This window comes from Podarcis cretensis, assembly GCF_951804945.1.
Source record: "Podarcis cretensis genome assembly, chromosome: 7".
Lineage (NCBI taxonomy): Eukaryota > Metazoa > Chordata > Lepidosauria > Squamata > Lacertidae > Podarcis > Podarcis cretensis.
In genome coordinates, this window is record NC_137176.1 from 4248552 (window position 1) to 4263751 (window position 15200).

Genomic DNA, 15200 nt, shown 5'->3' on the forward strand with positions numbered 1-15200 from the left:
CCATCTAGATCTCTTTCAGTAGTTTCTGGCCCAGTTGTGGGTCAACATTAGCCTTGGGGACAATTGCATCAGGAGACAGAGAGAGTGAGTGTGACTCTGCTCAGCCTTTTTTCAAATCATCCAGACAAAACCACTGAGTGAAATTATTCAGATATTTGGACTGATCAGCATGCAGCAATGCCAGCTTGCCCTCGTGACCCTGGGTGACCAGGGCCAAACCCCGTGGGGACAAGTGTGGTGATGTCAGCACACCCGGCGGTGTGCAGGAGTGACATCAGCACCCACCCACCCCATGCCACCAGGTGTGCTCATGTCAGACACGTGTGCCCTGGGCATCTGCCGCCATAATTTGTGGGTGCCCAGCTCCCTCAGCAGGAATTTTGTGGGGTCTAGAACACCCAGGGCCCTTCTGGATCTGGCACTTATGTCAGCATGTTAGTGATAGTCAACTGTGCAGGGATATTTATAAGATTATAGGGAAGTGGTAGAAACTTGGAACAGTGAGGGACTGGATATGGATGATCAAAGTGAAACTTAATCCAGTTAAGATAGAAACACTCTTGTTACAAGTTGGTCCAGGGATAGGTCTATAGTCTGCACTGTCCCTGAAGATGCAGGTTTGTAGCTTGGGTACTCTTGGATCTGACACTGCTTTTGGTTAATCAGCTTCAGCTAGCTGTATTATATTCTGGAGAAAACAGACCTGCCTATATCCATCTAAGTTTAAGTAACCTCTAGCCTGGAATACTGTAAAATATTCTCCCTAGTGTTGCGCTTGAGAAGTGCCTGGAAACTTCTACTGGTGCACAGTGCCACTGGTAGATTTTCTGGTGTTGGCTAGATGGAGCGTATTACTCTATCTTTGTTCTCCATTGGCTACCCATCTGTTTCAGGCCTCAATTAAAGGTGCCAGTTCTTATCTTTGAAACCCTAAATAGCTTGGGATTTAGGTATCTGAAGGACTTCTTCTTCCCTAAGGCCCACCCTCCACTCCATGCACTCTGAGCAACAGAAGAGAGCCTGCTTCAGCTTCCGCCATTGATTCAGGCGCAGTAGATGCACAGAAGGAGCAGGGCCTTTTCAGTCATGGCCTTATCTCCAGTTTAATTTCTCTGCCAAGTCAAGACATTGCATTTTCAGACACTGACTGGTCTACATTTTCCACTTGCACCACTATGCTCACTATGTTGTTGATGCAATGGTTGTTTTGATTATTTAGGGCTGCCACATGTCTTGATTTTCCTGGACATTGCCAGGATTTCAAAGGTGGAATTGACGTCTAAAAAATAGGTCAACAACTTTCGGGGTGTCCTGGTTAATACTTTTTGAAATATGGCAACCATAGATTATTGTCATTTTATTGTTAGCCATTTTTTATTTTAAAAAAGGAAAGAAAGGTGAGAAACATTTAAATGGATGTATAAATAAATGCGAAACAAAAAAATTAGGGCTACCATTGTGCCCCATCCTGTAGGGGCTGCCAGTATCCCAGAAACAGAAAGAGATGTGAAGGGAGACCTCAGCAGAGCCAGATCTTTTCCTCTCACTTTGCCAGCATCCTTCTGCCCTGGTGCCCCTCGTTTCGCTCAAGGGGTGGAGGTGCCACTAACAGAGTGGGCGAGGGACAAACACTCAGGGCCACCAGCTACAGTTCAGCTACTCACATTCTGCAGTGAGAGGGAGTCTCCCTACAGAGAATCTGGCTCAACATGGTCCAGGGCTTGTTTCATCCTTCCCTCCTTTGGTTTTCATCTCTCCTAGGAATGGATTTGTTTCATTTCCCCTCACACTGATCATATCAGGGCTTCTACCTCTAGACCCTAAATTGTAAAAATCCCATGGAAAGGGAGGCATCACCGAAAGCACCCCTCCACCCTTATACTGTTGCATTGGTTGAAGGCTGGATTTTCCCCTCCTAACCTTTTTTGGCCTGAAGGCCACTGTTACCAATCCTCTGGGAGCCCTTAAGATTTAAAGGCACTGGAGCTCTCTCTGGGCATCTCTTCCGTGTCCACGGCATTCCTGCCCGAACCCTCCTCCTGTTTCCAGGCGTCATATGAAGTTTGCTGCCAGAGCAACTATTCTTTAACTTCCTGGCATGACCAATCCCTTTCAATGGATAATTATACTTGGAACTGAATTCCAAATTACATTTAATTTAGAAGAGCTCCACAGAGCTCAGTCATTTCCAGCCACTTTGTTTCTGGGCTTGGAATTGAGAGCCTCCATTGCTGGGAAGCCCTGACCACAAAATGCAACTTGGTTCATTCATATGTCCTTGCATAAATGGACATGTGACTTAGCTTGGCTTTGTGATTCCATGTAAGAATGATATTCAATAAGCTGCACCTCTCCTTTCTCTTTCTTAATTTTATCTCTATTCACACATCTCAGCTATTCACAACTAGACTTCCCGCATAACAATGCTGCATAATAGCTAAGAATAGGCCTGAGCTTTTTCAGATATGTTGCGTAAGGTGGTGCCAGCGCTGGCCCACTGGGGTCTCATGGGCTCTGCACCCCCCCCCCAGCAACATTCAGAGCAGGCTCCTTCCCAACCTTGCAAGAGCCTTTGATTCCTATTTCAACTGTTGAGTAAGGTTGATTTGATTCCCCACCTTGTTCCCAGTGTAGAACTCCACTTCTCCCTTGTTCCTGATGCAAAACTTTATCCCCTCCTTATTCCTATGTAGATCTTCACTCACCACTTCTTCCTGGGGGGAGGGGCATCATTTTGTGGTTCACCTCAGATGCCATAATGTCTTGGGCCAGTCCTGGATGAGGCACCTGCTGTGGTGAACCAGTGTTGGATATAACCCTGTCCCCATCTAACAGCATTCAGTCCAGCCGTACTTAAGAGTATAAGCTATGATCTGGAAATCCTTGGTTCAAACGTCACCTCAGCTGCAGTCCCGCCATAGGCGCCAACTCCATAGAGATGAGGTGTCTTCACCCCCCCCCCAATCTTGAGGGGCTGGGGTTGCACACATGGTGCCCCCCCCCAATGTTGGTGCCTCTGAGGCCTGCTAGGTAGCCATAGCCAAGCTATGTTTGTTTAGAGGGAGATAGTAAAAGCACAACTTCAGGCAATACCAATGAGACGGAAACATGGAAGGAGCCTAAAGAAGCCAGGGTGGCTATCTAAAGAACTTTTAACTGAGTTAAGATTAAAAAAGGATGTGTACAAAAAATGGAAAAGGGGGGAAACCACTAAAGAGGAATTCAAACAAATAGCCAGCACGTGTAGACACAAAGTCAGAAAAGCTAAAGCACAGAATGAACTCAGGCTTGCTAGAGAGGTTAAAAGCAACAAAAAAGGCTGTTATGGGTATGTTCGTAGCAAAAGGAAGAACAAAGAAACAGTGGGGTCACTCAGAGGAGAAGATGGTGAAATGCAAACAGGGGACACAGAAAGGGCTGAACTCCTCAATGCCTTCTTTGCCTCAGTCTTCTCCGATAAAGAAAACAATGCCCGACCTGAAGAATTTGGAGCAAATGATTCAGCAGAGGAAACACAGCCCAGAATAACTAAGGAGATAGTACAAGAATACTTGGCTAGTCTAGATGTATTCAAGTCTCCAGGGCCAGATGAACTGCATCCAAGAGTATTAAAAGAACTGGCAGATGTGATCGCAGAACCACTGGCAGTCATCTTTGAGAATTCCTGGAGAACAGGCGAAGTCCCGGCAGACTGGAGGAGGGCAAATGTTGTCCCTATTTTCAAAAAGGGGAAAAGAGAGGACCCCAATAATTACCACCCAGTCAGTCTGACATCAATACCAGGGAAGATTCTGGAGCAGATCATAAAGCAAACAGTCTGTGAGCACCTAGAAAGGAATGCTGTGATCACCAATAGTCAGCATGGATTTCTGAAAAATAAGTCACGTCAGACTAACCTGATCTCGTTTTTTGACAGAATTACAAGCCTGGTAGATGAAGGGAATGCAGTGGATGTAGCCTACCTTGATTTCAGCAAGGCATTTGACAAGGTGCCTCATGATATTCTTGTAAAGAAGCTGGTAAAATGCGGACTTGACTATGCTACCACTCAGTGGATTTGTAACTGGCTGACTGACCGAACCCTAAGGGTGCTCATCAATGGTTCCTCTTCATCCTGGAGAAGAGTGACTAGTGGGGTGCCACAGGGTTCTGTCTTGGGCCCGGTCTTATTCAAGATCTTTATCAATGACTTGGATGATGGACTCAAGGGCATCCTGATCAAATTTGCAGATGACACCAAACTGGGAGGGGTGGCTAACACCCCAGAGGACAGGATCACACTTCAAAACGACCTTGACAGATTAGAGAACTGGGCCAAAACAAACAAGATGAACTTTAACAGGGAGAAATGTAAAGTATTGCACTTAGGCAAAAAAAAAAAATGAGAGGCACAAATACAAGATGGGTGACACCTGGCTTGAGAGCAGTACATGTGAAAAGGATCTAGGAGTCTTGGTTGACCACAAACTTGACATGAGCCAACAGTGTGATGCGGCAGCTAAAAAAGCCAATGCAATTCTGGGCTGCATCAATAGGAGTATTGCATCTAGATCAAGGGAAGTAATAGTGCCACTGTATTCTGCTCTGGTCAGACCTCACCTGGAGTACTGTGTCCAGTTCTGGGCAGCACAGTTCAAGAAGGACACTGACAAACTGGAACGTGTCCAGAGGAGGGCAACCAAAATGGTCAAAGGCCTGGAAATGATGCCTTATGAGTAACTGCTAAGGGAGCTGGGCATGTTTAGCCTGGAGAAGAGGAGGTTAAGGGGTGATATGATAGGCATGTTCAAATATATAAAAGGATGTCACATAGAGGAGGGAGAAAGGTTGTTTTCTGCTTCTCCAGAGAAGCGGACACGGAGCAATGGATCCAAACTACAAGAAAGAAGATTCCACCTAAACATTAGGAAGAACTTCTTGACAGTAAGAGTTGTTCGACAGTGGAATTTGCTGCCAAGGAGTGTGGTGGAGTCTCCTTCTTTGGAGGTCTTTAAGCAGAGGCTTGACAACCATCTGTCAGGAGTGCTCTGATGGTGTTTCCTGCTTGGCAGGGGGTTGGACTCGATGGCCCTTGTGGTCTCTTCCAGTTCTATGATTCTATGATTCTATGATTCTAAGCCATGACTCACTGACCTGTAGAAACTCCCTTCCTTACTTCAAATAATCTCATCATTGTATCTCTGCAATCACAAGCCATTGCTTGAACATTATTTAGCTGTTAATCCACTTTCCCTCCATTTGAATTAGACCCAAGAAGTGTGCAAAAGATTTGCTTGTGCTGTTTTCTAATTTTGTGCAAATCTGAGAGATCAAAGAAAACAGAAAAGCTTCACCATTCTAGAGTGCACTGAAAATAGTTACAACCTGGAAAAGAAATGCAATCATTGAGGAAGTAGTGGGCATGGAAAGGGGACAATTGAGCCACCTGCCCCAAAACGTCAAAATGCAGTCTCTGCAACTCCATATGGAGCAGCTTGGAGCCTGATTTCTCCCAACTTATTTTATTTGGGACCCCTGCCTGAAACCCTGGAAAGCTTTTTGCTAGTCAGTGTAGATAAATAATACTGAGCTAAATGAGCCAATGGCCCAATTCAGTAGAAGTCAATACCTTTTATTAATGTGTTTCTAGGGCAGGGATGGGGAATAGTTGATCTCCTATATGTTGTTGGACTTCCAACTTCAATTGGCCCCCGCCAGTGTGTACAATGGTCAGGATGATGGGAGTTGCAGTCCAACATCTGGAAGGTCACAAGCTCCCCATCTTTGCCCTAAGGAGTATTTTGCAAAGGAGCCATGAGTGGTTTCTCTGCAACAGCAATTCTTGAATGCTACCACTAACTTCACACTTTGTAGTGATAGCATGTTGATTAACAGTGCAGGTCCTGTAAAGGAACTGAAAATAGGGTTGCTGTATTTCAAACAGTGAAAAGTTTTCAAACTGAAAAGTCTTTTTTCTGTTGGAAGTAGTCGTCTCAAACCAGGAAAATTTAGTTTTAAGTAACTAAGCACCACTGAATGTGATCTAAGGGATGAAAGAGTGATCAGTAAATAGGATCTGGGGGAAAAGTAGCCACTGAATCCATGGAGTATGTACCCCTGGAACAGAGTGGTGGAAGAGTAGCTAGAAGACAACAAAACAAGGGAAGCAGACAGAGATTTGAAGATAGAAAGGGCTAAAGAGGAAGGATTCAAGGAGAGGAACGTCATAGAGCAACACAAAAATGAAGGTGGATAAAAAGCTATGAATATCTCTGTAAGGGGACTGTGAATATCTCACACTGCTTCTTCCTTTTACATCTGGGCCTACAAAGAGGGACGGGAAATAACCCAATCTATTTTAACAATTGCCTCTGATTGCCAGAATGCAACAACTCAGCTAGCAAGTACAAAAAGAATCTCTTTGACATAGATGGGAAGATGAAGGACAATAAGATGTCCAAGGTCAGACATAGCAATTTTATGACAAGAAATTGTTCTGAAACTGATGGCCTCTCCCTCCACTCTATAGGCATTGAATGGATTTTAAAATAAATATTTTGCCAATAGGGATCTTTGAAAATTGTAAGTTGGTATGTGTGAAAGTAGCTATCACACATAGCTTAACCTTCACCCACCTGCCTCTTCCAGGCGTCCATGATTTATTAGTTAGCTCCATGGACCAGCAGCTGGGAATATTTACAGCAGGACAGCATACCCTCCAAGTGTCCTATTTTCCAGGGACAGTCCTGGAATTATGAAAGTCATCCCAGCTTCCAATTTGATCCTGGAATGTCCCCATTTCTCCCACCAGCGCCACTGAGCTCAGGGAGGAGGAGAGGCTGGAGCTGGTCCTGAGCAACAGCAGCAGTGGCAGCTGCGAGAGAGCATCCCATGGCCACCACTGCTGGCCTCCTCCCTTGAGCAGCTTGTAGCAGTGCTGGAGAATGAGAGATATTGGAATTACATGGTGAGGAGGGGGAAGAAGAAACTAAACAGGAGACCCAAGAGATAAGGCAAAAAATAGAACAAGTGGACTGTGCGATCATGAACTGGGAGCAGTTGTGGATGACTTGATGGAGGTGCCAGAAAGTTCTGTTGGGGAGGTGTGGGAACTTCCAGCAGAGAGGAATGGGTGGCCAGTATGAGCAATGGAGCGAGAGAGAAATAGCTCTATGGAAATGCTCAGTTTGGCTAAACTGGCGTGGGAGATCTTGGCATGGAAGAGTTTCCTGAAACTGTTGACGACGCAAGTTATGTTCCCCTAGGAGGGTAACTTTGAGAAAAGTGAACTAAGGTGCTCCCCCGCCCCGCTGCAGTGGATTAAAGTGTTCAAATATTTTAGGGGAAAAGAAAAAAGAAGAAGAGGAAGCATGATTGGATGAACATTAAAATAGACAAGAATTTTGGATCATGACTTGGCTGAGATTTGTTGGAACTGTTTTAAAGAGGCTTTATAAGAAATTGGATATAGAAACTGGAGGAATGCTAATTTGGATTATTAGAAAATTATTATAAGGGTCATATTGTGCTGTCTGAGTGGTTAAAATTTTAGGGCTCAACTTGGGAATCTAGGAAATTGGCATCTTGCTGAAGGGGAAACTGGCTGGATTTTATTCTGGAGTGCATATGTTAAATATTCAGAATAGTTGTTATAGATGACTGTCAGACAGGGAGGCGGGAATTCCTTTTTCTTTTTATATATTTTAGTATCTTTTATATCAAGAATCCTTTATTAAGAATCAAGGAGGGCACACACAGGAAGGGGACATGTGGAGCTGGGAGATACCTGCAAGAAAGGCAGGGCAGAAAGGATCTCTCAGAGGGGGAGACTGGGAGAAGAGGGAGGGACCCAGGTGAGAACTGGGGGGATCTGCCTTGCTCTATGTGGATACATGATATGATATGCACAACATGCATGTGATGAACTGTCTTTTAAGTTAGTCCTTCTCTATTCTTTTTTCTTTTTCTTTCCCCTATACAATTGTGTTTCATATATTCTTATAAATGACTTTGAGTTTTATTGTTTAATGTTTTAAAAAAACTTTCAATAAAATTGTTATTAAAAATAGCACGTGTGTCACAGGGGAGCCAGCAGTGCATGTGTACGTTTAAATGTTTTTAAATTATTGTTTTTCCCTAAGTTTTTAGCTACTCTTATTTTATCTGTAAGCTACCTTGAGTCCTGTCAGGGAAGGAAGGAAGGAATGAATGTAATAGTAGTAGTAGTAATGATAATAATAATAATAATAATAATAATAATAATAATAATAATAATAAACACCCCAAATTCAACTTGTAATCTTCAATAGGTAATTCTGTTCTCTGAGTAATCCCTATTGATTTTGTACCTATGGATTCTACTTTGCTGCTGTTGATGATATTGTCCTTTCTAGCAAGGAACAAATGATATTCCATTGCCAGAAGAAGGGGAATTTAAGGGCTTGATGCAGAAGTCTTTGAAAGAAAGGCTTTGACTGTCCTTGCAGCCTCCTTCCATTTCACTGCTAACAAGATCAGAACCAGTTGCAGTGGCAATTCAAAGTCATCCCTGCCCCCTGCTTTAGTGCAAGGTCCAGACCAGCAGTGGGAATCCTTCCAATAGCACAGCAATAAAATTACCCAGTAAATCCTTTTTGCTGCCTATTCAGTTTTAATGAAAAACTGGTCTGGTACCAAAACAGGCTCCTAAAGCAACTACAGTATTGTTTCCAATTACAAGCAAAGCAAGGCCAAATTCTTGCTTCTTTGGTGGACATTCTTGCCATGTCCTGATCACAATAATGAAAAAGTAGCAGAGCTGACCCAATTTGACACAAGGCAAAACGGGGATGGGAAGAACTGGTAGAAATGTTCTGAAATACTTCCTTGTGGGAGTTGCCATGTTATTGATGTGCAACAATCTTTTACACAGGAGAAAAATAAAACAAAAAAAATTCCTTCCAGTAGCACCTTAAAGACCAACTAAGTTAGTTCTTGGTATGAGCTTTCGTGTGCATGCACACTTCTTCAGATACCTGAAGAAGTATCTGAAGAAGTGTATCTGAAGAAGTGTGCATGCACACGAAAGCTCATACCAAGAACTAACTTAGTTGGTCTTTAAGGTGCTACTGGAAGGAATTTTTTTTGTTTTGACTATGGCAGACCAACACGGCTACCTATCTGTAGGAGAAAAATAAGATACAGCAAAGAACATAGCAGATAATAGATATAGATCAGCAGGTGATTTTTTTGTGGATGAAGTGTATGTTACACTAAAGTTGTGTTGGGCCAGTAAAGAAAAAAATGCAAGACCTTTTACTAGGGTTAATAAAAATACACAAATTAGTAAACACGATTTATAATATTGTTCTTGAGAACTCTTGTTTAGATGTTCAAGTGTCTCTGTGTTTGAAAATTGGAGAGAAAGAAAAAGACCAAACTCTGTAGTTTATAACAGTACTGATATAAAACCAATATATCATGTTCAGGTGACAAAATGTATGACAATCTTAGAAGATTTGGAGCATAATCAAAGTGAGGAAGACTTTGATGAAACACAAACAGTTCAGTTTCCAGCATGTTGAGGTTGAAATTCCTGCATTGGGCTAGATGACCCTCAGGGTCCCTTCCAACTCTACAATTATAGGGATCTATGAGATGGGACGCTGGTGGCGCTGTGGGTTGAACCACAGAGCCTAGGACTTGCCAATCAGAAGATCGGCAGTTTGAATCCCTGCGACGGGGTAAGCTCACGTTGCTCGGTCCCTGCTCCTGTTCTGGGCACCACAGTTCAAGAAGGACACTGACAAACTGGAACGTGTCCAGAGGAGGGCAACCAAAATGGTCAAAGGCCTGGAAACGATGCCTTATGAGGAACGGCTAAGGGAGCTGGGCATGTTTAGCCTGGAGAAGAGGAGGTTAAGGGGTGATATGATAGCCATGTTCAAATATATAAAAGGATGTCACCTAGAGGAGGGAGAAAGGTTGTTTTCTGCTGCTCCAGAGAAGCGGACACGGAGCAATGGATCCAAACTACAAGAAAGAAGATTCCACCTAAACATTAGGAAGAACTTCCTGACAGTAAGAGCTGTTTGACAGTGGAATTTGCTGCCAAGGAGTGTGGTGGAGTCTCCTTCTTTGGAGGTCTTTAAGCAGAGGCTTGACAACCATATGTCAGGAGTGCTCTGATGGTGTTTCCTGCTTGGCAGGGGGTTGGACTCGATGGCCCTTGTGGTCTCTTCCAACTCTATGATTCTATGATTCCTGCCAACCTAGCAGTTCGCCATCACTTATGACAGCCAGGCATCAAAGTAGGGATGTTATGTTCATTCAAACAGGGCACTCAAAAAAACCAGGGTCAAGGCAAGCACAGCTCTGTTCATGTAAATCTTGCCTCTACAGCTGCCATCCCCTTCACTGAGCCCCAAACTCAAAAACTGGAGTGGTGGCAGATGATTGCAAGCCCCAGCAGAGCATCTTTAGTCCTCTAAGCCCATCCCAGGGTCCTTGAAGTGCCCACTGCTACCTCTGCTGCCATCTGCCCCTGCCCCAAAGGTAAGTTGTTAGATTGGGGGAGTGTTGGAAGAGAAGGTGGGAAAGGTGTCAGGTAAGTTGTAGCAGCTCAAACTGAGCACCTTCAAAAGATCAGCTTCTTTTGGAGCAAACTACAGAATACTCATGAATCCCCAACATAAAGTCTTGGCTTTACCTCTTATTTCTCAGTTTGTGTTGTGCCCCATATTCTCTCTATGGTTGTCACACCAGTTCTTTCTTACAGGAAGTTAATATTGTTCAATTTCAGCAGAAATCAGGCCTCACTCTGGCTGGATCTAGACACAGCAAAAATAACATGATTCTGTTAAATGTGTTGTAAACTTCTTAAAGGGAAATCCCATTGGCAAACTCGGGATTCCACAGTGTCACAGTGTTGTAACTCATATAAAGCGCTTTTTCTTTTCTAGGGTAGCTGAGTCCTCTGTCTCTCAGCTGTCCAGCCTGCTTCCTGCTTCTAGTTCACACATCTCTACTCTAGCTTTGACAGTTGAGGGAGGGGGCTCCCCCATTTGCCCTCTGGCAGAGAGCCATTTCTTTTGTTATTTAATGACCCATGCTTAGGGGCCATTAGCAAGAAACTTTTATGCCTATTCCATCAATTGGATCCTTATTGGATATAAGACTCAGGCATACAGCCTACCTCCACCCCCACCTCAAAACAGTATGTATACCAAAAGTATGGTCCTTTTACTGGTTCCAGCCAGTAAAAGCCCTCCTTGAATCTAGATGAAATTTCCTCATTACACACCAGTAAATTCACATTTCCAATCACCCTACTGGTGTGATACATCTCAGCAGTATTCATGGGAAGCAAAAGGTGTTACTCTTGCACTGAGAAAGATATTTATAACTAACTTGTCAGCAGGAACTGCAAATTTGCACATTTTTGCTGTAGTTTAAGGTGTTACGGAAATTACAAATATTCTCTCATATGCCGAAACTATAAACGCTGCCAGAGACTTATCTATATTTCAGAGTGGAATTGCCGTAATCTGCCTTGGGTCTTTAGGGCAGGAGGTGCTGTAAATAAAGAATTCCACTTTTAACTGCAAGGGAAGAAGAAGAAGAAGAAGAAGAAGAAGAAGAAGAAGAAGAAGAGGAAGAAGAAGAAGAGGAGTTTGGATTATGCCACACATGATAGTAGTCCAGCAGAACCTAACAGTCTGCATGCTCTCTAGTTGTCACCATTTCCCAGTTCATGGTTAAGAAGAGCCCACACAGTTCAGTTCAAAGCATAATTTGTGGAACAGCCTTCCATCAGATGTCAAGGAAATAAAGAACTTTTAGAAGACATCAGAAGTTGGGAAGTTTTTAATGTTTGACATTTTACTATGTTTTCATATGTGCTGTAAGCTGTCCAGAGTGGGTGGGGGAACCCAGCCAAAAGGGCGAGTATAAACACACTAACATGCTAGTGCATTATGAACTATTCTACTAAGTACAATTCTCTGGTCGTAGAAGTAAAGCTGTTGTGATCCAAATATAGAGTGATCCAGTAGCACTTTACCATGCTAGCTCACCATGCTTTACCAACACCACATAATGTGATACTTTCAGCTGAATGATTTATGTAGGACCACCAATGGACAAGGCACTTTACATCATGCTTTTGTTTAAAGGCTTAGGAGTTAGGGGAGCAATGGAATCAGGGGCAGGAAGGGAGAGAAGGGTGGGCGTGTGCCAATGCAGTGCTTGGTGCTTGGGTTTTCTTTTGGCTGGAGATGTTTTAATAAGCCTTACCATCATTTAACTGTCATTTAATTTTAAAGATTATTCTGATGTTCTCTCTCTCTCTCTCTCTCTCTCTCTCTCTCTCTGTAGGCAATATTCAAACCAACGAGTCAAGCCAGAACCAACAGAACATGAATGGAAATATTCCATTTTCACAATCACCGGCAGCATATAATGAGCCACATACCTCAAGCATGCAGCTAGCCACAGTCCTCTCGAATGAGAGCAAGTGGCCGACAGAGCCAGCAGAAACCCCTGGCATCACTTCCAGCGTCTCGAACAATGCTGACGAGCCACCCAGATCAATGTACAAAGGCACAGATCAGGGTTCCTGTGTGGAGAATGCAATCCAACATCAGGGAGCAGCAGCAGACACAAGGAGGGAGAAGGCTCTGCAGCAGGGAAGGGGACAGCAGGAACAGTCAGGAAGTGCCAGGGACAGTATCAGCCGCCTGGTGCTGACAAATGGGTTACACACAGAGTCTGAGTCTGGAGAACAGAGAGATTTTGACAGCAAGGGGGAAGCTCTGACACAGACTCAAACCACTGTGAGGACTGGTGCTGCTGCTTTGGAAAAGAACACGTTGCTATTCAGCGAGACGCTCAGCAATGCAGGATTGCATCTACAGCAGGATGTTGCAGAGCTGTTTGATCCGGAGGATGGAGAAGAACAGATAAGGTAACAGAAATTTAGTCCATTCATTTGATACTCAGATTAGTGTGTATGCCTTTGAGTTTCTCATGATAGCTGCCTTAAGCTGGGACCTGGGTATGGGAATGACACTACCAAAGAAACATTTTCAAGGCTGCCGCTGGCTCAGAGGGCGCCTTCCTTTGCTGCCCCTTTTGTTCCTCCTTTCCCCAGTGTGTCAGCTTTTTATTTAAAGGGCTGGTACTCCAACTTGGAGCCATCCCCTGGGGTTGTGCCCTCTGCCTTCTCCAACAGGAATTCCTAGGGAAGTAAACTTCATTGGGTGGTGGGTGGACTGATTCAGATTTCTCACCTGAATAGCCTGAGCCAGCCCCAGGGTTCTGTGACCGTGGTACCTCTTTGACACAAAATTCAGACACAAAGGAATTAATTATCAGAGGAGTTGTGCAGTATGTCTTGTATGTCAGAAGCTTCTTGCAGCCTTGCCCAAATGTTTCCCATTTTGGAGCCAGATTCTGTCTTCTTGGTTCTATTTATCATCCTTCTACTTATCATTCTTTGAAGTTCTCATTCCAACCCTTTCTCTGCTAAAGAAGCAAACTGCTTTTCTTGCTTTAAAAATTAAGGCAAAAACATTTTGCCTCTTCAGCATGTAATGGAGGTGTCTAAGAAAATACCAGGCTGTTAGACATTTTCTGGTCTTAGAGAGCATCTTGTGCTACAGTGGTTGACTAGATTATTGCAAAAGTTATATGCTAGGATCAGGTGCAAAAGCTTTCCTATATTCTGTGATTTGCATCTCTACTCTTGAAACCCAATTCACAAATTATACTATCTCTGAAAAAAATGACATTCATTGAGTGCAACTTCTTTATTGTTGAGTGATATGATTTCATTTCAGCTTCACTGGTGCAGAATGCAAGCTAAGTTGCAGTGATGATGACAGGGAAGATTTTGCATTCAAAGACATCAGGGATGGATTCAGTTCTACCTTTGAAAAAATTGTTGAATCTGACCTCATGAAGGGTACATACTATAGCAGTCTGGATTCCTTGGATGTGCTCTCACTGACAGATGAGACAGACAGCTGTGTTAGCTTTGAAGCTCCACTCACACCTCTTATTCAGCAAAGAACTAAGGAAAGCTCTGAACTTTTAGAACAGAAACTCCTTGCTCACGGGAAAGAAGTCCTGGAGCCCACAAGAACAGACAAGCAGGAAGACGCAATGGCCGGGGCGATAGATGGTGACTCTGGGAGCCCCCTGAAGCATTCCATCACCAGCAGCCGGTCCGAAAATGTGCTGAGCAGGGTATCTCTGAAAAACATCCCAAATGGGTACCACATGGAGAGACCAGAGGAAGATGCCACAAGGCTTATTAATTCAATCAGGTAAAACGATCCTCTTATACTAACAGCTGTCAATAAGCTGGATATTTGCAGTTGATTAACTATGCTGTTTCAGCCAATTATTTGCTAATGAATCGCTTGAAAACTCAGCTTTATTTCATATTTTTGATGTTGTTGTTGCAGTATTTATAGAGCTGCAGGCTTTAATTAGTCCAGTCAGTAGATCAATCTATGAAAGTGTAAGTTTATTAATTGTTGGGTGCTAAATTTAATTGAAGAGGATGATGCATAGATTTTGTTTATTAAATTGTTATCACATTTTCATAAGTATCTTCAGAAGGCACTTGTACTGAGATTCTGATGACATGCAAATATATTCCTAATTAATATAACCCTAGTTAATGTATTAATTGGTTAAAGACAGATTATTAATTGTATTATTAATAATTAATTAATTGCATTATTAATAAACTGAAGTGGCAATCCTATACCCACATACCTGGGAGCAAAGTCCATTAAACTTAATGGTACTTATTTCTGAATATAGGTTTGCACTTTAAATTGCATTAATTGGTCAACAACCCTAATTATTTATATATTGCCTCAGTGCTTAAGAAAGCAGGATCAGGAGGGAAAGGCAGCATGCGACTCAAGGAGTTTACAGTCTTAGTTTTTACTATAGGAGAGAGAAGGAGGGAAGAGATAAATGATGGAAATATATGTTTCCTGCTTGGCAGGGGGTTGGACTTGATGGCCCTTGTGGTCTCTTCCAACTCTATGATTGTATGATTCTATATTATCAGGGTTTCTTTCTATAGACTCCACTTCTTGTTCATTCAGCTTTAGAAAATGCTCTCTACCTTCAGGAATTCTGCTAGATGTGATATCAAATGTCTTAATTTGCACCTGATGTGCCAGTTTTTAGGGAGTTAATGATTATCTAGTTTACTGTGGGCA

At 43.1% G+C, this 15200-nt stretch overlaps 1 protein-coding gene across 1 annotated transcript in view; it reads left to right on the forward strand.

Moving 5' to 3' along the window:
* PSD2 (pleckstrin and Sec7 domain containing 2) overlaps positions 1 to 15200 on the forward strand; it is a 57938-nt gene that overhangs the window by 2394 nt on the left and 40344 nt on the right. Inside the window, exons 2-3 of the mRNA XM_079983519.1 lie at positions 12334 to 12922; positions 13797 to 14285. Of these exons, the coding sequence (XP_079839645.1) occupies positions 12375 to 12922; positions 13797 to 14285 (1037 nt within the window). The 5' untranslated portion in view covers positions 12334 to 12374. The remainder of the gene's footprint in view (positions 1 to 12333; positions 12923 to 13796; positions 14286 to 15200) is intronic.